Source organism: Phyllostomus hastatus, unplaced genomic scaffold, assembly GCF_019186645.2.
Source record: "Phyllostomus hastatus isolate PE091 unplaced genomic scaffold, TTU_PhHast_1.1 phas_contig_198, whole genome shotgun sequence".
In the NCBI taxonomy this organism is placed as follows: domain Eukaryota; kingdom Metazoa; phylum Chordata; class Mammalia; order Chiroptera; family Phyllostomidae; genus Phyllostomus; species Phyllostomus hastatus.
The window spans coordinates 3,863,579-3,885,566 of NW_025333715.1; the positions used below are offsets into that span (position 1 = coordinate 3,863,579).

Here is a 21,988-nt window from a genome sequence, read left to right on the forward strand (position 1 = left end):
CATTCTCTCCGGGGCCTGGGCACCGCGGGTCGTCAGCAGAGCGAGGGGGTGGGCAGGAGCGGGCAGGACAGCACGGCGAGTGTGCAGTGGCCCGAGGGGAGGTGGGCGAACAGGCCGGGTGGCGGCGAGGACCCTGGGAAGCTGGGACCGAAACGCAAGAGATGGTGCGGGCAAAGCGTTTAGCGTCAGCGCGGGTCGCCGTTGGCGGGGCTGGAGGGAGGCTCGTGGGTATATTCTAGGCGGTGGCATCAGGCAGGCCAGGGTTCAAATGCTGACAACCACTCTGAGCCTCAGTTTTCTCATCTGTTAAATGGGGGGAATGGGACTATGCGCCCCGGGGCAGGCGGCAGGGAGGCACAGGAGCGCTCCCTACCCCACCTGCCCGCGGTCTGGGCGCCGGGAGCGTGAGGACCCGGGGAGCGGGAACGCCGCAGGGGGGGCGGCGGGCGGAGCTGTAAGGGGCGGCGCTGACCCCGCCCGGGCGGAGGGGGCGGTGCTCCTGCCGGCTGGCTCGGGATGTGTTGGACGCCGTGGGACGCTGTGGGGTCCAGAGGTAGGCCGGCTGCGCGGCGGCTGCGCGCGCGGGGGTTCGGGACGCGGGCCTGGGCGCGCCCCGGCCCGGGTGGGGGAGGGCGCTTCGAGAAAGACCGGGGAGGGCCCGACCCTCTCCCGGGCCACCTGTTCCAGAGGGACACTTGAGTGCGCAGCGACTGGGGACTGGGCGCGGCGGTCCCCGGCGGCCGCCTCCCCGCCCCTGCGCCCCGAAGTTGAGCGCGGGAGCCCCGGCCCTACTTCGGAGGCGCGCCCCTTTCGCCGAGGATCCCCCGGAGCAGCCCCGCCCTGGCCGGGTTCGCGGCGGGAGTAGGGGACGCGGGGGCCAGAAGCCCGGGGCCCAGTGCGGGTCGCGCCGCGCTGTTTGGGGGCGCGGAAGGTGCCGGGAGCCTGGCCGCCCCGCGGGGCTCGCCCCTGGCGCAGGAGTGTGTGCAGGTGGGGAGAGCGGCGCGGCCGGCTGGAGGGGGGCCGGCGGGGGCAGGAGATCCTGAGGCTTTGGACGCGCGGGGAAGGGGAAGGGCCCTCCAGGTGGAGGGGCGGCCTGGGCGCGAGCTGGGAAGTCAGAAAGTCCGGGCTCGCGCTGCCTCCCGGGATCTGGATCCGCTGGCGACCCCCTCCTTCCGGCGCGCTTCCCTCCCTCCCTCCCTCCCGCGGCTCCAGATGGGAACGGCCGAGTGAGTTAGGAGCTGGGCTTCGCTGTGGGGCAGTCCGGCCTCAGAGCCCACCCCTCCTCCCTGCCCGGGGCGGCGGGGGTACCCCGGCCTGGCGTCCACCTCCGGTACCGGGGTCGGGGGGGGCGAAGGTCCCCACCCGCTTGCCACTCTCGGCTGAGGCTCTGGCTCCCTTGCGCCCACCCTCCCTCGGGAGGACGCCCCCGTTGTCTCCCGGAGACACTGAGTGACGGCCCCACGCCGGCCCCCGGGAGTCACCAAAAGCCGTGTGTCCCGTCACTCTCGACCCGTCCTGCCGCGGCCTGCGCTCCGAGTCCCCACAGCCCAGCCCCCGCCGTGGGAGTGCCCAGGTCAGGCCCAAATACCAGCGGGAAGAAAGGGGGGGTCTGGGTGGAGCCCTCTCTGCTCTTCATCTTCCCCCTTAGCCTGGCGCTCCTGTCCCTGCTTGTCCCCCAGGACAACCCCGTATTAAAGGACGGACTCCAAAATGGAAATTCTTAAAACTGTGTTCTGTTTCCTTGCACCGACCAACGCCCGCCCGCCAGCTGCCTGGGGTAGTGGGGCTGTGCCCCGCGCGCCCGCGTGTGTGTGTGATGGGCCCGGCCGCCGGTGTGCCAGGGCGGGCAGCGTCTGAAGTTGTGACCCACCACCTGAGCGCCGGCCGGCGGCTCCCAAACCCATCCGCCCCGCGTGGGAGTCCGGGATGCAGCGTGGGGGGGGGTGCGGTGCAGGCCCCCCAAGGTCTGACATGGGAGCAGGGCCCAGTGCGAGGAGGTGGCCGCCAGGGGCGTTTTTGGCAAAACGTGTGGGGGGCGGGGGGGGGGGGGGGGAAGGGGCTGCTGAGAAAGGGAAGCTGGACGCCTGGAAACAGCCCTTCCCCGCCCCCCAGCCTTCCCCCTCCCCCAAGGGGCTGCCCTCCCGGTGCTCTGCCCCGAGGGCAGGGCGGACTGCCCCTCAACTCTGCCCTACTGTGCTCTCTGGGATGCACTTCCTCCTGTCGCAGCTGCTGTCTCCCCGGTCGGGGTGGGGGGTGGGGGTGGGGGTGGGGAGGGCGGGCCTGCCCAGGCCAGGTGTCCCCTCTGCCAGGGCAGCGTTGGTGTCCCTTGAACGTACCTGAAGGGATTAACTAAAGAATATGGGGTGGAAACCCCATATTTACACCACCTGGAGATAAATCATCGTTAATATGTGCCCTCTTTGTCTGGCATTTTAAAATGCATTTTTAGCCCTGGCTGGTGTGGCTCAGTGAATTGAGCACCCAAAGGGTCACTAGTTCGATTCCCCGTCAGGGCACAGGCCTGGGTTGCCGGCCGGGTCTCCAGTGCCGGGTGAGGGACAGGCAACCCCACACTGATGTTTCTCTCCCGCTCTTCCTCCCTCCCTCCCTTCCCCTCTCTCTAAAAATAAATAAATAAAGTCTTAAAAACAAAATGCGTTTTTACATATTTGAGTATCTTGGCTATATACATGTTTCAAATGACCTCTCAACATTATTTATATTTTTTCTTTTTTTGTGGTTAAGATTTTATTCATTTTCAGAGAGAGGGGAAGGGAAGGAGAAAGAGAGGGAGAGAAACTTCAATGTGTCAGAGAAACATGGATCGATTGCCTCCCACACACCCCCCCCCACACACACACACACACCCCAACTGGGGACCTGGCCCACAACCCAAGCACATGCCTGGGCTGGGAATTGAACCGGTGACCTTTGGGTCCACAGGCCGGCACTGAATCCACTGAACCACACCAGCCTGGGCTGTTTATATTTTCAACACTTACATATTATCATTTCATACTCAGTTAATGGCTCTCATTGGACAGGGTTTTTTTTTATATTTGCTGCCTTTAGAGAACGCTACATTGAATTTATGCATAGATTGCTGTGTTGCTGGGTGTTTCTTGGTAGTCGGGTACACGAGCCTCCAGAAGCCTCCGTCCCTGAGCCGGCTGGCTCGCCCCCAGGACCCTGCACGCTTCCTGGGGCTGTGACTGTGCACTTCTCGTCATTTCCTAGAAGTGAAATTGCCAGGTCAAAGGTTAGGAAGGGCCAGGACCTCCGAGGGCTTCTCCTTCGGTTGTTCGCGCCCGGCCGTGGGGGGCCTCCCCCCGTCTCTCTGTGACCAGCGGCGCCCAGGTTTGGGTTTAGCTTCTATTTTTGCTGCTGCTGGTGTGTTGAATTTTTGTTTGACCCGATCTCTGTGGGTACGCTTGTTGATAAGGCGGACAGTGACGAGCTGGCGGGACAGAGCCGAAAGAGGAGTCAGCTGAGAGAGAGGGGCGGGTCCATCCACGGAGGTCCCCGGGGATGCAGGCGATGGTGAGGGCCCCGGCCCTGGTCTGTGAGGACCCGAGCTGGCCGGGACAGGCCTCGAGAAAGCGGGGCTGGAAGGGCACCTTATGACTTGGCTTTGACCTTCCTAGACAGGGAGGCAGAAAAGCATGGGTGGGGAGGGAGAGAGGGTTCTGCTCCCTGTGCTGTTGGCTGGCCTAGTCCCTTGGGTGACAGATCCCCTCGTCCAGCAGCCGATGGGCGGCAGGGCTGGGCTCACAGTGGGCTCGGGCTCCCCTGGGCACTGAGGGCGTGCCCTTGAGATTTCGTCCCCTGGGGCGTCCCGTCTCTAATGGGCATCAGGGAGCGCCGCCCATCCCATGCTGCCCGGAGCTCGGGGAGCCTGTGGTCCCTTCCTCTCCTGTCTGCCTGTCTGTCTTCTTCCTGGACAGACATCCTCCGTGAGGCCTGGAGTTCATCACAGAACTAGGAGAGCCCCTGCATTTCCGGGCCCATGTGCGCACCCCCTCCCTGGTGCCCGAACTCCCACCCACCAGGGGCGGACCCCTGAGCAGAGCCCCCAGCCTCTGGGATGCGTGCCTGTGCGGGCAGGAGTGACCTTCCCGCGCCGTGAGAGGCTGGGTGTGAAGGAGCAGGAGCCCCTGGCCCGGGTACCGGGCTCCATGGAGGCGCAGAGCCTGGAGAGGGTGCCCCCAACCCCCCAGCTGTCTTTGGGCTTCGTTCCTTCCCTGCGAGGCCCCCAAGGACAGTGGTGGAGGGCGGCTTCCATCGGCCGAGCCCCCACGAGGTGCCAGGCAGGCCATGAGCTGCCCTTATTTATAACCCTCTCAGGCCTCCCGGGCTGCTCTTCCTGCTTTACAGGTGGGGAAACTGAGGCTCGGAGTCAGGCCCTGCTTCTCGTCACAGTGGGATTCGGGCTCCTGGACCCACTGCTGTCCCGGGCGAACCAGGCCAAGCCACAGGCAGCCCCCTTTTCCCCCCGAGAACCGTGTTCAAAGCCCTGCTGTGCCTCGGGACTGCTGGGGCAACTGAGCAGGTGACGGCCTGAACGTGACTTTGACCAGTGGCCAGGCCTGGTAGGCCCTTAGGAAACACACACCGTCACCCTTCTCACGCAGCTCCACGCAGACAGGAAGCTTTCCACTGATGTCTGCCCCCGCCCTCCCAAATGAGAGCCAGGAGGGTGGGCGCGCCCCCACAGTGGAGAGACCAGGCTTCTAAAACTTCTCCGGAAACAAGTTCGTGGTCTGCCTCCAAACCTTACGTTCCATTTCCTTGGACTCCGGAGACTGCTTTCTAGGAAACAGCCCTGTAGACGTGATGAAAGAGGCACGCACCAAGGTGCTGGCCCCTGTGCGGCCGGTAACACTGCGGGAAGACCCAGTCTTGGCTGGTGGTCCAGCGGGAAGTCGGGGAGGTGAGGCCTGGGGCTGCCGCGGGACAGCTGACAGCGGCGGAGCTGGATTCGTTATCATATGAAGGGCCGAGCATCTATTTTCTTTTCTTTTCTCTTTTCTTTTTTTTATTATTTAGTTTTAGAGAGGGAAGGGAGGGAGAAAGAGAGAGAGAGAGAGAAACATCCATGTGCGGTTGCTGGGGGTCATGGCCTGCAACCCAGGCATGTGCCCTGACTGGGAATTGAACCTGCGACACTTTGGTTCGCAGGCTGTGCTCAATCCACTGAGCTACGCCAGCCAGGGCTTTTCTTTTCTTTTTGTAAGATTTTATTTATTTTATTTTTAGAGAGAGGGGAAGGTAGGGAGAAAGAGAGGGAGAGAAGCACCAATATGTGGTTGCCTCTCGAGCGCCCCCTGCTGGGAGCCTGGCCTGCAACCCAGGCAGGAGCCCTGACTGGTGGTCCAGCCCGCGCGCCTCTGGTTCTCAGGCCCGCGCCCCACCCGGGAGGCACAGCAGCCGGGGCCAGAACGTCTGTTTTCAGGCAGCTTTTTCCGGCTCTCACTTACACCCGCCGCACCCACACGTCCTGGTGAATTTTACGGAGCGTGCGCAGCTGTGCGGCCTCCGCCGTGAGTGGTGGAACACACGGGCCCAGCGTGATTCTCCACGAGAAATCTAACGTGGCGTAGGACAGCGGGTCTCCTTCTGTGTGCCGCCCGTGCGCCGCTCTGCGTAAACACCGCCACCCGGGATCGGAGGCATGGGAACCGAACCCGAGAGAAGATGCCAAAGGCCACGGGAAGACTGGCCGTGGTGACTGCCCCCTCCCCCGCCCCCCGCCATGCACACACACACTCGACTTCTCTATGAAGGGGGACTGGGCGCAGGCACCTGACCGGCTGTGGCCCCGCCCCTGTCTAAACGTGTCTGTGCCCGTGTCCGGCAGTGCACGGAGGTGTAAAGACAGAGCAAAAAGCACCCCTTGCTCACGGCCAGGAATAAAGCCGTCATCGCCTTCAGTGGAATCTTGGCAAATGGCGACTCTTGGCACCTATGATGGTTAGGAGGCGCCGGGTGGGGGAGGGGGGGAGGGACGCTTTTGGGAAGAGGGGATCGCATGTTGCAGAAGCTCAGCGTTCCTGGGACCCGGTGGCTTTAGCCGCACAGGAGAGTTGGTTTTCCTTCCGAGTTCTTCTTGCATCATTGTCATAGGCACTGGAAGTGTCAGGATGGTGGTTCGTTATCCCCCATCCCGCTGTCATCACACTTGCGTGGTGTCCCCGTTGGGCGCCAGGCCCTCCCCCGTCAATGTCATTCGCAATCTCCAGCAGCTTCTGGCCCAGTGCCCGCCTTCCTCTGCTGCCGGTTCAAGGCCAGAGTCAGCCCTTGAGCTCCGAGGGCCTGCCCGTGGTCTGGGCTGTGGGTGCAGCCCAGGGTTTGGAGGGTGCTGCTCACACACCCACCCATTCGGAAGGGGCTCCGGGCTCCTACTGGATGTCAGCATGTGCAGTGAGCGCCGGGAGTACAGTCCACGGCACAGAGCTGTGCCCAAACCCAGGGGGCTTCCTGGAGGTGGCTGCACTGCTCACGTAGGGCAGGAGACACTCCTGGGGCAGGAGGGTCTGAGACTCGCGGGCAGGCATTGCCGGGTGCAAAGGCCGCCCCCCACGGCGCCCCACGCAGCTCCCGGAAGGTCCCTTTCCTCTCGGCACCTCGGCGTCCCATTTGTTCGAAAAATGGGTCCACCGTGGAGGACGTGAAACCCGAATGAGGTGCGGCTGGCAGGGTTTCCTGCCACGTTCGTGTTCCTGGCAAATGGCAAGCCCGTCTGTTCTGTGGTTAGGACGCTCCTGGGCAGAGGCAGGGGTGGGGGAGGGGTATTTTGGGAAGAGGACAGAGCCTGTTGCAGAAACCTGGAATTCCCGGGGCCCGGCAGCTGGAGCAGCCCCGAAGAGCTCAGTGTGGCTGGTCCGGAAGCTGGGGGCTGAGTCGGGAAGGAGGCTGGGGTGGTGGGACCTCAGACAGACGGACAGTCAGACAGACGGAGAGACCTGAGTCACACTGTGGGTGTGGCTGACGGGGGAGGGAGAGATGTGGAGGGAATGTGTTGGCAGAGGGGCCCGCCCCATCCCTGCCCTCTGCCCCCCCTCCCCTGGGTCATCACAGTGGCTTCCTAACTGCTCTCGTGTAGCCACGCGTCCCCCGAGGTCCAGCCTCGAAACGCAGCCAGTGCGAAAGATCTCCGTAGCACGTGTCACACAACCGTCCTTCCTCCTCAGCACCCCTCAGTGGTGTCCCCTCCCAATCAGAGAGGCAAGCCCTTCCGGTGGCCCTGCAGGCCCCCGTGGCCTGGCCTCCGTGGTCTCTCACCTCCTCTCCTGGATGGCTCCCCTGCCTCCTCCCCCTGCTGTTCCAGCAGCCCGGCAGGCACGCAGCCCCAGGGCCTTTGCACTCACCGTTCCCCTGGACACTCCCCCCCAGATACTGGGGGGGTTGCACAAGCCTCAGCTTCTCAGAGAGGCCATCCCGAACTGTTCTGGGCAACGTAGCGCACACACCCCATCCTCCCAGCCGGGACTCTCTGTTTCGTTTCTCTCTCTGTTTCCTTTCTCTCTCTCTGTAGCCACTTCACCACCTCGGGTGTTTCTTTGCTTGTGAATTTCCTCCCGCCACCATGTCAGCTCCATCCAGGAAGCCAAAGACGCTGCTTCGGTCACTGCTGTGTGTACGTGCACACCTTGCAGTGGGGCCTGGCACGTAGTAGGTGCTTAAGCACGTGTTGGGTGAGCGATCGAGGTGTGCTGGGCGTGATGCCAAGGGCTTGACCGGTTTCTTTCCACAACGACTTTTCGTGCCAGGTGGAGCGAGAACTTTCTTACCCATGTGCTATCTCTCTGGCCTCATCACCCATTCCTTTGGCCGGGCACGGAGAGGCCAGTGGTGACGGGTTCTGACGGGCTGTGCAGAACCGGTGCCAGGGAGACCAGGTGAGGAAGGTCTTTCTCGAAGGGTCCTTAGACATTGTCCTTTACAAGCTCCTTATTTTACAGGGGAAGAAACTGGGGCTTAGAATTGGGGGTGGGGGCTGGAAGCCAGGCAGGCCCTTTACTCGGGTGACATCCCATCAGCAAAGACTGTTAAAAGGAAGAGCGCCTCACACTGGTGGCGCTCTGTGTGTGATTTTGGGAGTGGCGCTCTCTCTTGTCGCCAGTTATTTTTTTTTTATCTTTGATACCATAAAAAAAGGAGAAAGTGAGAGACAATGGGAGAGCTTTCTTCCACGGAGAGTTCACTCAGGACTCATAATTCTCATAATTCGGGCCAGAATTTCTAGATGCTTCTGGGAACCCCGGGCACAGCAAGTGACTGGTACCAACAGCTCGTCCACACTCGCCACCTGGCACTCCCGGAGGCCCCGGCGTGCACGTGCCCGTGTCCACACGTGTGGGGGTTCGGACTCACGGTGACTTGCTGAACGTAGCCTAAAGCTCAGGCAGGGCGACCTCATTCTGACTCGGAGAAGTCCACCCCAGGCAACCTGACCTTCAGTCTGGCCTCTGGGGCAGAGCTGCAGTGACCGAGGAGGGGGGGACATGGAGGTTCTGAGGCTTGGAGGTGGAGGTACACGGGTGCATATCCTGCCCCCCGACGATTACTAGCCTCACAGTGCTGGGGAGGCTGGGAAGGTCCCCTGTCCTCTCTTGGGGCCGGTGAGTGCTCCGATGGTTTTGTACACAGAGTCCAAGGCACGTGACCGACCTTCTTTTGGACAGACTGTCGGAGCGGCACGTCCCCGGGCTTTCGGGGGCGGTTTAGGGGTCGTTTACTTACTCAAAAAATGTGCATGGGCCCTGGCTGGTGTGGCTCAGTGGGCTGAGCGCAGGCCTGCGAACCAAAGGGTCCCCGGTTGGTTGGAGTCCCTGTCAGGACACACGCCTGGGTTGCGGGCCAGGTCCGCAGGCAACCCCACGCTGATCCTTCTCTCCCTCTCTTTCTCCCTCCCTTCCCATCTCTAAAAGTAAATAAAAACCTTTTTTAAACAGCGTGTACGCCGAGGTCTGTGCTGACCACGTGGGACTGGACAATGAGGAAAAGCGGCTGTGGTCCCTGCCCGCTGACCTTGTTCTCTGCTGCTGTGTGGCTGTGTCACCGTGTCATTGCGCATTTAATCAGTCGCTCCAGGAAAGACCTTGAGGGTGGTTTCTCATTGTTTGCAGTTGCAAACAAATCTGTGACCTGTATAAAAGTCACTTATCTGTAGGATAAGGTCGCAGAGGGGGGTCGCAGTGATGAAAGGTACATGCAAATGTAACGTGGATGGAGGTGGGTCACCTGCCGGCCCTGGGGCGGGCGGCAGGCACCAGGCTCTCTCCCCAGCCCGCCAGCCAGCCAGCCAGCGCCGTGTGAGGTCCCTCTCCCTCCGGCCTCCTCCACGCTGGTGCTTTGCCAACCTGGCAGGTGAGAGATGCTATCTGAGTGTTCCATTTGCATTTCTCTTCCTTACCCAACGATCCTCAGTCTTGCTTATGAGGTTCAGGTGTAGGGCGGTAGGTGTCGTTTTGACTTTCTGGCTGGTCTGTTTTTTTTCAACAAGGAGTCAAGTGTATTCCTGTTTTCTTTTATGGCCTTTGGATTTCACGCCTAATTCAGAAAACTTGGCCAACGCCAAGGTTACAAAGGAACTCACCCATGTTTGGCTCTAAACGTTTATGGGTTTTATTATTTCACATTGGGGGTTTATCCTGGGGCATGTTCTAAGCTATGAATCAGCTTGTTCTTTTTCCCTCTAGAAGCTCCTCCGGCTGCCCAGCCCCGGGGCCTAGAGGCCCGTCTGCTTTATCGGCTGTGCCCATGCCGTGTTCTGTGGTTTCCGCTTGGTGGTCGAGTCGGCCGTTCCTGTGGCGGCACCGTTTCAGTGGCAGAAGCTCGAGAATGCGTTGCAGTCTGGAAGGTCAGGCCTTCCTCATTCCTCCCTCCTTCTCAGGAGAACTCCTGTAGGTTTTTGCTTGTTTGTTTTTCTGTCTGAGCATCGGAATCAGTTTGTGCAGTTCCAGGATGCCATGCAATGTATCAGCTGGCTTCGAGAAAACCGACCTGTTTATGAAGCTGAGTCTTCTGTCCAAGAGCATGGTTTGTCTTTCCATGTATTCACATGCAGAGTTTATTGCATGTTCTTCAGAGACTGTCAATGTTTGCGCATACAGATTTTGGACACCTTTTGTCAAGGTGAACCCTAAGTAACGTGCTGGTGGGGTCTTTTCGTGCGTTACATCTTCTGCTTCTGACTGTTCGCTGGGTAAGGTGTGTGTGTCCTACCCTTCCTGGCATTCTTTTACTTGTAGCTTTTCAGTCGTTTCTCTTGACTTGTCCAGGTGTACAGTAGTATCTTATGAAAATACCAATCGTTTTAAAGATTTCTGTTCTTTCTTTTCTTTTCTTTCTTTCTTCCTTTCTTTCTTTCTTCCCTCCCTCCCCCTCCCTCCCTCCCTCCTCTCCTTCCTTCCTCCTCTCCTTCCTTCCTCCCTTCCTTCCTTCCTTTTCTTCCTTTCTCCTCTAATTTCTTTCCCCTCCCAAATCGTTTTGAGGAATACCTCCAGTACTGGTGACGGGGATGGGTGCCTTTGTCTCCTCCGCCCCCACCCCAGGTCTTCAGAGGAGTGCACCCCGTGTAGAAAGCTGAGTGCAAAGCTATTTCCTGGCTTTGGTGCTGTGTTATGTCTCTTGGTTAGGGAAGTGTCTGTCGATTCCTAATTTATCCAGGATGAGTGTTGGAAATGTTGTCAAATGTTTCTTAGCATCTCCAGGGATGACTGTGATTTTCCTCTTTTGATCCATGAATATGATGAATTATATTAACAATTTTCGAATGTCCAGCCATCCTTGCATTCTGGGAATAAGCCCACTTAGGTTTTTCTTTCCTAATCCTCATTAGAGGATATGTTTATTAATTGTTTTAAAATATTTTCTTTTAGAGAGGGGGGAAGGGAGGGAGAAAGAGAGGGAGAGAAACAGCAATGTGTGGTTGCCTCTCACACGCCCCCTACTGGGGACCTGGCCTGCAACCCAGGCATGTGCCCTGAGTGGGAAATGAACCTGCGACCCTTTGGTTCGCAGGCTGATGCTCAGTCCACTGAGCCACACCAGCCAGGGCATGTTTATTGATTTTAGAGAGAGGGGAAGGGAGGCTGAGAGAGAGAGAGCGAGAGGAACAAGGATGTGAGAGAGAAATGTTGATTGGCTGCCTCCCATATGCACCCCAACTGGGGATCAAACCTGCAGCCTGGGTATATGCCCCGAGCAGGGATCAAACAAGCAGCCTTTTGGTGCAGGGATGGTGCTCCAACCGACTGAGCCACCGACCAGGGCAAGCCCAGTTAGTTCTGATATTTTATTCCTTTAATGTGCTCTTGGATTCCACTTGCCTATGTTTTATTCAGGATTTTTACGGTAATATTCCTAAGCGATATTGGTCAGTAGGGCATCTTATGAAATCTTTTTCAGGTTTCCATTTCTCTTCTACTTTAAAAGTTTCTTGAGGTTTTCTGGCTCATATTTTTTGCTATTCGATACAGTTCTAAAAGGCTTTGGGTTTCCGTTACTGCTAGAGCCCTGACCCGCACGCCCCAGTGGGCGGAGTGGGTCATCTTGCAAAGCACAAGGTCAGCAGTTCAGTTCCCACTCAGGGCACACGCCTGGGTTGCCGGCCGGGTCCCTAGTGGGGGCGTGAGAGAGGCAACCACACACTGATGCTTCTCTCCCTCTCTTTCTCCCTCCCTTCCCCTCTCTCTCAAAATAAATAAATAAAGTCTTTTAAAAAAAGAGTTTGCTAGAATTTTCCTCCAAAAATACCTTGCTCTGGTGCTTCTGTTTCATACTGCTCTTTGATCATTCCATGTCTCCCATGAACGCTGGCCTGTCTAGGCCGTCGGTGGCTTTCAGGGCTGGGCTGGAGCGGTGACAGTTGTCTAGCGGTTATTGTTTTCAGGCTTTACATTGTATTTGCAAAGCACTATTTTAGGACTAAAATTCGTTCTTCCCCCTCTGGTTACTTTCCTATTTGGCATTTGTTCCTTTGCTTTCCTTGCCATCCCTTGTTTTCTTAATCAGGTCAGTGGTGGTTTATACATTTTATTGAATGTTTTCCCCAGACACGCAGCTCTTTGTCACATTGCTTCGTTCTGTGGCTCATCTGTTCTCTAATTTTATTTCCGCTTTAGTCCATATTAATTCTTCTCTTATTTCTTTCTGTTTATTTCATGGTTCTTTTTCTACTGTTTTTCTCTGGTGTTTTATTTTATTATTTTTATTATTTATTTATTTATTTATTATTTGTTTATTATTTTTATCTGTGCTGTTGTCAGTTACATGTATTGGAAGCTGTAAATATTTTTCTGATTGCTGCCGCTGTATCCTGTAGGTTTAGACTCGTGATGTTTTGATGATGGTTACCGTATGGAAATCCTAAAAACTCAGTTTGTAGTTACCTTGTGATTAAAGAATTGTCCACGACAGTTTGTTTTTTCCAGTTTCCAGACTTTTAATTTTTTTAAATAATTTCGGCTCTGGCTGGCGTAGCTCAGTGGATTGAGCGCGGGCTGGGAACCAAAGTGTCCCAGGTTCGATTCCCAGCCAGGGCACATGCCTGGGTTGCAGGCTATAACCCACAACAACCGCACATTGAAGTTTCTCTGTCTCTCTCTCTATCTCCCTCCCTTCCCTCTCTAAAAATAAATAAATAAAATCTTTAAAAAAAAAAGGAACAATGTTTTTAATAAATAAATAAATAAATAAATAAATAATTTCGATTCATTCACACCAGACAGCTATTGTTGTGTTGGCTATTGTCATTTTTTTCTCTTATTTTAAATTTAATTTTTATCATGTTTTCTTCCATTACCATTTAGTCCCCTTATACCCCCACCCCAATTTCCAGACTTTTAAATTAATTTCTACCTGTGATCACAAAAATCTGTATTTTTTATACTTTTGGTTGTTCTTGAGGTGTTCAGTTTTCATGAATGTTCTATCAGCTCTTGAAAAGAAAGAACATGCCCTGGCTGGTGTGGCTCAGTGGACTGAGCGCCAGCCTGTGAACCAAAGGGTCGCCGGTTCAATTCCCAGTCAGCACACATGCCTGGGTTGCAGGCCAGGTCCCCAACAAGGGACACATGAGAGGGACACTTCGAACCGCACATTGATGTTTCACTCCCTCTCTTTCTCCCTCCCTTCCCTCTCTAAAAATAAATAAAATTTAAAAAAAAATAAAGAATATGATCTACTATTAGCGTAGAGAGTTTCATGTATTGTAGTACCTTACTGATTATTTCATCTGGGTCTTCTGAATTTGTATTTATGTTTGGTCTATTTAATGTTTCTTGGGCTGAGAGATGAAGTAAAGTCACTTATTAGTGTATTTCAATCTGTTTATCCTAATGTCCCTGTCATTTCTTCTTCCTGAAAATTGCTGCGTTGCTATGTGGTGCCTGGTGAATTACACCGCTCAGCGTTCTAAACGGCCCTTTTTCGGCTCCTATAGTGATGTTTGCCTTAAGTTCTCGTCGTCGGACATTGAGATTGTGGCCCCAGCTTGGTCTGGTTTGTATCCGTCTTGATGCCTTTGCTCACTGGGTCACCTTGAACCATTTCAAGTTACTTTGTTGGAATTGTGACCCTTGAATGCAGGATGGAGTTGCCTGACATCCAGACTGAACCGTTTTTTAAAGAGATCAGTGACTTCACCCTGTTATTGATCCACGGGGCAGACGCCCTCGGTCCTCTTCCGTCACATCCTGCGGACACCCGCGGGTCTTCGTGCTCCTGGAAAGGCCGTGTTCTCTGTTCCTTCTCTCCGGTCGGGTTCGGTTCTCTTCGCTTTTTAAAAATACTGTAGCCCTTCTGACATTTAGGAAAGCTTGTGTTTTTGTTCTAGTGGTTACATTGATATTTATGCTTCTATGTAATATTCCCAGTTACCTAGTACCTATTGTTTCTCTTCTGTGGACAATAAATTTAACTTGTTTCCTCTTCCTTTCTTCTCCCTCCCTCCCTCTCTCTCTATCTCCCTCCCCCTCTCTCTCTCCCTCCCTCCCTCTCTCTCTCCCTCCCTGTCTCTCTCTCCCCCTCTCTCTCTCCCTCCCTCTCTCCCCCTCTCTCATCACTACCCCGTTTTAGCTGACACGGCATTGAGTGGTTCTAAGGTATTTTACTGTATCCATTCTCACACCTCTGGAAGCTCTGGGTCCGGTAGAGCTCCTGACAGTTGTCATTGCTCACCTGTGCAATGACGTGAGGAAGTGGCAGCAGGCTGGCAGAGAAGCCTGGAGACAGCCTGAGGGACTCTTTTAAGAAAAGCTACACCCGCCCATACCTGGTGGTGTGGGTGGGGACAGAGGCATCAGTGACACTGAATTGATGTCATTCAGAAGAATCGGCTTTTTTTGTTTGTTTAATCCTCACCTGAGGACATGTTTTTATTGCTTGAAAGAGAGAGAGAAAGAGAAACATCAAGGCGAGAAAAGAGAAAAGAATCAATCGTTGCCTCCCCTGCAAACACGACCAGGGTAGACTTGGTCGGGGATCGAACCCGCAACCTTTTGGAGCCCAGGATGTCACTCCCACCACAGGAGCCGCCTGGCCAGAGCAGAAAAATGGGCTTTTGGTGGTGACGGCATTTCAGGATCACCCAGTTCCTTTCCCTTAACTTCTTAGGTCTGCGCAGAAGTGGTAGGTGGCGCGTAAACCCAACGAAACAATCCTTTCGAAGTAAACGGTCGTAGAATGAGAAAGCAATGTGGCGTTGTTTAATTGGCAGCCGTTTTTAATGTTTAGTGGTGTGTGACAATGACGCAGCTGTGTGACAATTCCTCTTACTCAGCAAAGCAGGGGAGTGGTCTCCTTCTTACCGGCCACCTCCGCGCTGACACGTGCTTCCCCCGCAGCGGCCGCTGAGCTTCGTGCACCGGCCACCTCCTGCCCCCCTTGCCCGCCAGCTCCTTCCTCCTCTGAACCTCCGTGATTTCCGCTGCGCTCTGGGTGGGGTCCGTGCTCTCTCGTCCTTTGCTGCAGTTTGGCCTTCACTTCTGAACTGTTTTAACCCTTTAGTTCCCTCCCGGCCTCTGCCCGGCCTCACCCGCCGTCCAGCTGTCCAGCCGTGGCTCCGTCTCACCGGTTCCTCTCCGGTTCTCGCAAAAGCGGAAGGTCTTCGGGTTGAGATTGCTTTTTCAAGTTTTGTTTTTTTTTAAAGTCATGCTGTAATTATGGATTCTAACTTTATTCTTTATTTTATTTTTGATCGTAGAGAGAGGGGAAGGGAGGGAGCGGGGGGGGGGGGGGTCAGGAAACATTGATGTGAGAGAGAAACATCGATCCATTGCCCCTCACCGGATTCTCACTGGGGACCGAATCCAAAACCCGGGTATGTGCCCTGACTGGGAATCGAACCGGCGACCTTGTGCTTGTTGGGACAACCCCCAACCAACTGAGCCACACCAGCCGGGACTCGATTGGAATTTGTATTTGCTGTGTACCAAATATTTATATAGTGAATTTTCTTTATACATAAGATAACCGCAGGGTTCCTTTTCCTTTTTCATTCTTGTAGCATCTTTGGATGGATGCTGTGTTTGTTCCTTTGACAATTTTTTTTTAATTCGTTGGGTTTTCCTGCATGGGCTGTTGCCAGGGAGTTGTGGTGCAAACTGGGAGAGAGGCCGTGTGGTTCTCCAGGGCGCTCTGCTGACGGGCTCCCCCTCTGTTCTAGGGATGCACCGTTCCTTTAAAGCCCGGCCCCCCTCGGGACCCACTCCCCTCGGGCCCTCAGAACCCAGCCTGGGTCAAGGGGCAGCCCGCCTCCAGCCGTGAGCCCCTGGTTCGGTCACGTCTTCCCCGCGGACGGACAGGAGGGGCTCCCGGAGCCCCCACCCCCACGCCCCACTGGAGGCCCAGGTTCCTGTGCAGGTCTCACCCTCCACTGCTGTGGGACCTCGGCTGAGTCCCTTTCCTCCTCTGGGCCTCTGGGTCCCCATGCGAACACGGGAATCTCCCAGGGCCCAGCTCTGGCGTCCCGGGAGCTGCCCCGGCAGCACCCAGCCCGGCAGCGGGGTCGGTAGGGACCAGGTCTGTCCGTCACTGTGACCTGTTCTCTTTGGGTCATGCTCCGCCAGCTTCGGGCTGCACACGGGAGCCCAGAGAGGGTCAGAGGTGGAGCGTCCCATTGCAGGGGCACGGGGACGGGGGGGGCGGGGGGGGGCTGTGAAGAGGTGACAAGCGTCAGGTTAGGGAGCCTTTTCCAGCCTCTGGAACCTGGACCCTGACCCTGATGCTCCCACGATGGGGCCTGTGGAGGTGACACAGAGCCAGGCCGCAGGGGCCTCACGTCCTGCCTGAGACAGCTCCCGGGCCCGTGGCAGGGGCACCGCCACAGCTAACATGGGCCAGCTGGAGGCGCCGCCCTGGGGCGGGGCTGGAAACCAGGGGGCGCTGCGAGGAGGGAGGAGGCGGTGGCAGGGCTGCGCCAGGCTGGTCTGACACGGGCCGGGGCTTGGGCCCTGGCTGGGAGGCCCATCCAGGGGGCCAGGAGAGTGCTTTGGGCCTGAGGTCACATGGGTATTGGGCCGGGGCCAGCTTGGCCTGTTCGCAGCTTCTATTCCTGGGGCCTGGGCTCCGGCACCAAATACGGTGCTGCTGCTCGCGGCCGGCACCTCCATCCGTGGCTCAAGGGGCACGTCCTGCCTTCCCAACAGGCCCACACCCACCCCACGCCCCACGCCACCGGGCCCCCAAGCAGCCAGGGCTTCGCTCCATCCGACTGTCTGTCTGTCTGTCCGCCCCTCAGTACGGTCCACACTGGGTTAAGAATCCTCGGGACCAGAATAGCCTCTCTCCCTGCAGGGGAAAACCAGGGCGGGGAACAGGCTTCTTGATTTTCCATCAGGGCTCTGGCCTTGGGACCGACGTTGTGGGGGGATCCAGGCAGCTCCCCTGACCCCTGACCCCTGACCTCCAGTTTCCTCACTCGTTCTCCCTGGTCCATTTGGTCACTCATTGATTTGCTCACTCACTGGCTACTCATTAATTCACTCACCGATCATTCGTGGACTCACTGACTCATCGATGGCCCCATCCACGCCCTTGCTCTTCACCTGCACGGAGTCACTCGGGGTTTACTGGCCGCATCCTGAGGCCAGCCACTGCTCTGGACGCCGAACAGAACACAGAAGACGCACAAGTGTGCCGCCGGTCCCCGTGGGGCCACGCTCCAAATCGATAACTAACCCACATAAGTGCACGGCTGCACCGTAGGTTGGAACAAGTGTGGGGGAGGCCGGACGAAAGCAGAAAGCTATGAAGTGATGGGGGAGTTGAAATTTTAGGGGCGCGAGGGAGGGCTCCACGGCAGGATGGTTTTTTAAAAATTATTTTATTGTTGTTCAATCATAGCTGTCTGCATCCCCCCCCACCCCGGCCAAACCCACCTCCCTCCCTTGCTTCCACCTCACCCTCGGTTTTGTCCGTGTGTGCTTTATACTTGTTCCGGGAGGATGGCTTTCTGAGTGAGGGCCGAAGGAGGGCGAGGGAACGGGCGAAGGGAACAGTGTTGTTCCAAGCAGAAGGAACAGCAGGTGCGAAGGCCCTTTGACGGCGGCGTGGGGGGATGGATTTGAGAAAGAGCAAGGAGCCAGGCGTGGCCGGGGCGGAGCAGGTGACGACGGGGAGAGAAGCGGGGCCTCGGGTCAGGGCTTGGGGGGCGTCCCGCGTCTCTGGGCCCGAGCAGAGGGGCCGAGCGGCTGACCTGCCCTGTGTCCTCAGCGGCCCTCCGGCTGCCGCATGGGTGAGTCCGTGAGTGAGTGAGTGAGTGACCAGAGTCGTCTTCCCATGTGGTTGCCGTGTGCCGGGCACGGAGACTGGCGCTGGGGGGGGGGCGGAGGTGTGCCGGCCCCGATGGCCCTTGAGGAGGTCCGTCTGGTCAATTCCTTTCTCGTCAACTCCTCTGGTGGCCGATGTGCTCCATTTCAGCCATCACCTAGCGTGTTATCTTTGTCTCTTTTCAAATGGTGTCCCCACGGGCCGAGCGCTCCCCCAGGGCAGGGCTGCACCCAACTGCTGCCCCCCGCCCGTGGGGCCAGGAGAGGGGGGCGCGAACCCGACCGGGAAAAGCCCCAGCCCTCGGAGAGCCCGCGGCGCACCTCACTGTGTCTCTCACCATCTTTTGCAGATGGACTTGCAGGCACGGAGAGCGTGTGCGCGGGCCGTGTTCCCGTCGGCGGACAAGGCTGCCTGCTGACCCGGGGCGTGTCTCCAGGAGGCTGCCCGGACCCCCACCGCACCGCCATGGGGCGCCCAGGCTGGTCAGTGCCAGCCCCTGACGTCGTCCCAGTGCCCTGCCCTTGGCCCTCGGGGGAGGGCCGGGCCCATTCGCTCAGGTCCCAGGCTCCGGGCACCCGTCTTTGGCCAGGAGCCCCGTCTGTCCTGGGAGCGGTTGTTCCCGGCCCCCCACGGCCCCCAGACTTGTCCAGTCCCTCCGCCCCTTTCTGTCCAAGTTTCCTGGCCTCTAAAGTAGGAGTGACGCAACTTCTCTCCGGGGTTACCGAGGGCCACAGTGGGTGTGAATCTGGCACCGTGCACTCAGAAGGCACGGAACCCACGGTGGCTGGGATTCTGCCGGGGGTGGGCAGAGCCCGGGCCAGCACACGCTGACTCCCCGCAAGCGCCAGACGCGTGCGCACATTGGCTGCACTCTCTCCCCCACTCCCCAGGCAGGCAGGATGGCGCAGTGGTGAGAGCACAGACTCTGGACCCAGGTGGCCTGGGTTCAAACCCATGTCATGCCGCTTGCTGGTTGTGGGACTCTGTGTGAGTTACCAGACTTCTGTGCCTCAGTTTCCTCACTTGTAAAATGGGAGTGATGATCACCACCCCACAGGGTAGCGTAAGGGTCTAACGAGTTCACGTGTGTTGGTGCTGACGAGGTCGCCTGGCGAGGGCACAGGGGACAGCGTGTGTTCAGAGCGTGAGCGAGCACGTACCAGCAGCGGGCCCGAGAGGTCCCATCTTGCAGATGGGAAGATGGAGGCTCAGCGAGCCGAGGGCCGTGCGCGAGTCTCACAGCCGCATCAGGCGGACTTGAGGTCACCTGCATCCCGGGCATTCACACCCCCTCGGTGATGGGGCCCAAGCCTGTCCCGTTCCTCCCAGCCACCTGCAGGGCGCCCACAAGTGTTTCTGGCTGCTGGCCAAGTGGGCACCGCCAGGAGCGGGTGAGGCTCCAGGGGCGGCAGGACTAGCAGAGGTCACGGACAGCAGCCAACTTCCCTTCCCGTCCCCCTCCCAACCCAGACCCGGGTCTGGGAGAAGCACAGCCCAGGGCAGGGGCTGGGGAAGCCAGGGGTCCTGGAGGCCCAGGAGGCCCCGGCGTGTCTGAGCCCAGAGGTTTGGGCCGGCCCTGGCGAGCATCCCCACGTGCCAGCCCTGGGGCTCCTGCGGCCAGTCCCCGGGGCTACTCGGCCCCCCGTGGACCAGCTCAAGGCCTGGTCTGTGGAGCTGGGGGGTACGTGTGCCGGGCCCACCACTGCAGGCTGCCAGCCTGGCCTGCTCGGGGGGGGCACAGGCTAGGCCAGGCAGTCAGGCCTGTGTGCCCACGTTAGAGGCATTACTTCCGACAGCCCCTGCACGTGCCAGACCCTGCCCCGGGTCCCTGATGGCTGCAGGTTCTCGGTGGCCCCGGCCCAGTCCTTGGGAGCTCAGGCCATGGTCCACGGGTCCCGTTTTCCAGGTGAGGAGGGAGGTGGGGCTCGGAGCCGGCGGCAGGCTCGTGGGCTCCGGACGCCGGCGCTGGCCAGGGCCGCAGTTTGTAGGCAGTGTTTTCCTGGGGCGGGGGCGGCTGCAGCCCGCCCCAGCGTGGTGTCCATCTCTTGCAGACCGGCTAGTGCCTGCTGGAGGGAGGCTCCTGCTGTCATCCGGGGAGACCATGTCCAGGTCCCCGGACTGTCTGCCGTGGCTGCTCCGGAGCACCCCGAGGCAGCGGGGCTGCACCCTGTTCATCATCGGCTTCAAGTTCATGTTCCTGGTCTCCGTCATGATCTACTGGCACATCGCGGGGGGGCCCAGGGGCCAAGGACGCTTCTCTAACCTGCCTGTCGACGTCCCCTGCCCCGACCTGGCGCCGCCCACGCGGCACCCCAGCGCCCCACCTCCGGGCAACATCTTCTTCCTGGAGACCTCAGAGCGGACCGCCCCCAGCTTCCTGTTCATGTGCTCGGTGGAGTCGGCCGCCAGGGCGCACCCCGAGTCCCGGGTGGCGGTCCTGATGAGGGGGCTGCCCGGCGGCAACGCCTCCCTGCCCCAGCACCTGGGCTTCTCGCTCCTGCGCTGCTTCCCCAACGTGCAGATGCTGCCGCTGGACTTCGAGGAGCTGTTCCGGGACACGCCGCTGGTGGCCTGGTACGTGGCCGCACGGCGGCGGTGGGAGCCCTACCTGCTGCCCGTGCTGTCCGACGCCTGCAGGCTGGCGCTCCTGTGGAAGTTCGGGGGCATCTACCTGGACACAGACTTCATCGTCCTCAGGAGCCTGAGGAACCTGACCAACACGCTGGGCATGCAGTCCCGCTACGTCCTCAACGGCGCCTTCCTGGCCTTCGAGCGCCGCCACGAGTTCCTGGCGCTGTGCATGCGGGACTTCGTGGCCCACTACAACAGCTGGATCTGGGGCCACCAAGGCCCGCAGCTGCTCACGCGCGTCTTCAAGAGGTGGTGCTCCATCCGCAGCCTGGGCGAGAGCCGCGCCTGCCGGGGCGTCACGGCCCTGCCCTCCGAGGCCTTCTACCCCATCCCCTGGCAGAGCTGGAGGAAGTACTTCGAGGACGTGGGCCCCGAGGAGCTGCCCCGGCTGCTCAGGGGCACCTACGCCGTGCACGTGTGGAACAAGAAGAGCCAGGGCACGCACCTCGAGGCCACGTCCGGGGCGCTGCTGGCCCAGCTCCACGCCCGCTACTGCCCCACGACGCACAAGGCCATGAGGATGTACCTGTGAGGGGCCTGCCCGCACCCAGCATGAGGATGGTGGGGAGGGGCGCCCGGCCACTCTTCCTGGGGAGGCGAGGGGAGGGGTGGGGGGCGGGGCACAGGTGGTCTCTCTGTTCCCTCGGACCCACGGTGAGGCTGGCGGGACACCCAGCGGCCAGCCAGCGTGCTGGCTCAGGGCAGGGGAAGCCAGCGGGGGTGGGGAGCACCCTGGGTCTGCTGGACAACACGTGGAAGCTGGGAACATGGAAGCGTCCCCCAGGCATGCCGGGAGAGCCGGGTGTTTGGGGTCCCGGGTGGCGGCGGTGGGAGCAGCCTCGGAGGAGCCCAGGGCAGGAGGAAGGCAGGCAGACCCCCCCAGAGGAGGGGCTCGGGGGCCGCTGTGGGGGAGCAGTGGGCAAACTCGGCTTCGAGAGCCCGGGGTGGGGCCCAGCTCTCCCGGCTCTGGTTTTTCTCAGGCTGAGGCTGGCGCAGCCGGCCTGGGGAGCCCTTGGGGGGAGGCCCCCCCTAGTGCCCGCCCCGTCCTTCTTTCCACAGGGTGACAGCTGCCCGCTCCAGGGGCACAGGGGTGTGGAGGATTTTTGACTTGGAAAAAGCATTTTAAAGGAAATACTCCCACCCTGCTGTTAATAAACAAAAAATAACCCAACAGAGTGACTGGTGGACATCGAGTGCTCTGTGGTCGAGAAAACACACTAGCTCACACACGGCCTCCTCAGCACCATTCTGCAGGTGGGAAGCACAGGGGGCGGGGGCAGGGCTGGAGGTGACTTGCCTGGGATCCAGCCTGGATCAAAAGGTCTGGGCTGGGGGAAGGCCAGCGCTTGGGAGGGCGCGGCCCCAGCTGGTTGGGTTGAGTGAGGAAGCCGCCTCAGGGCTGGGCGTTCCCTCGGAAGGCCTCCCCTGCGGGACTGGGGTCCTGCCAGGAACTCGGGCTCTGCCTGCTGCTCTTTGCCAGCAGAGGGGGAGGTGTTCAGAGGCCTCTGGATTCTTCCTGCAGACGGTCGTGGGCAGCCTGGCAAGGTGGTGAGCTCCCTGGCTCCAGGGGTATTCAAGAGCA

The 21,988-nt window shown here is 58.9% G+C and overlaps 1 protein-coding gene across 1 annotated transcript; it reads left to right on the forward strand.

Moving 5' to 3' along the window:
* Window positions 1-481: 481 nt before the first annotated feature.
* On the forward strand, window positions 482-20,999 carry A4GALT (alpha 1,4-galactosyltransferase (P blood group)). The gene is made up of 2 exons (XM_045834946.1): window positions 482-553; window positions 19,827-20,999. The coding sequence occupies exons 1-2, from the start codon at window positions 517-519 to the stop codon at window positions 20,936-20,938; spliced, it is 1,149 nt and encodes a 382-aa protein (XP_045690902.1). The 5' UTR covers window positions 482-516; the 3' UTR covers window positions 20,939-20,999.
* Window positions 21,000-21,988: the final 989 nt, after the last annotated feature.

Coding starts and splice junctions, on each gene's coding strand:
- A4GALT (XM_045834946.1), top strand. CDS start 517: ATGTGTTGGACGCCGTGGGACGCTGTGGGGTCCAGAG. Junction 554..19,826: donor GGACGCTGTGGGGTCCAGAG/GTAGGCCGGCTG, acceptor CATCTCTTGCAG/ACCGGCTAGTGCCTGCTGGA.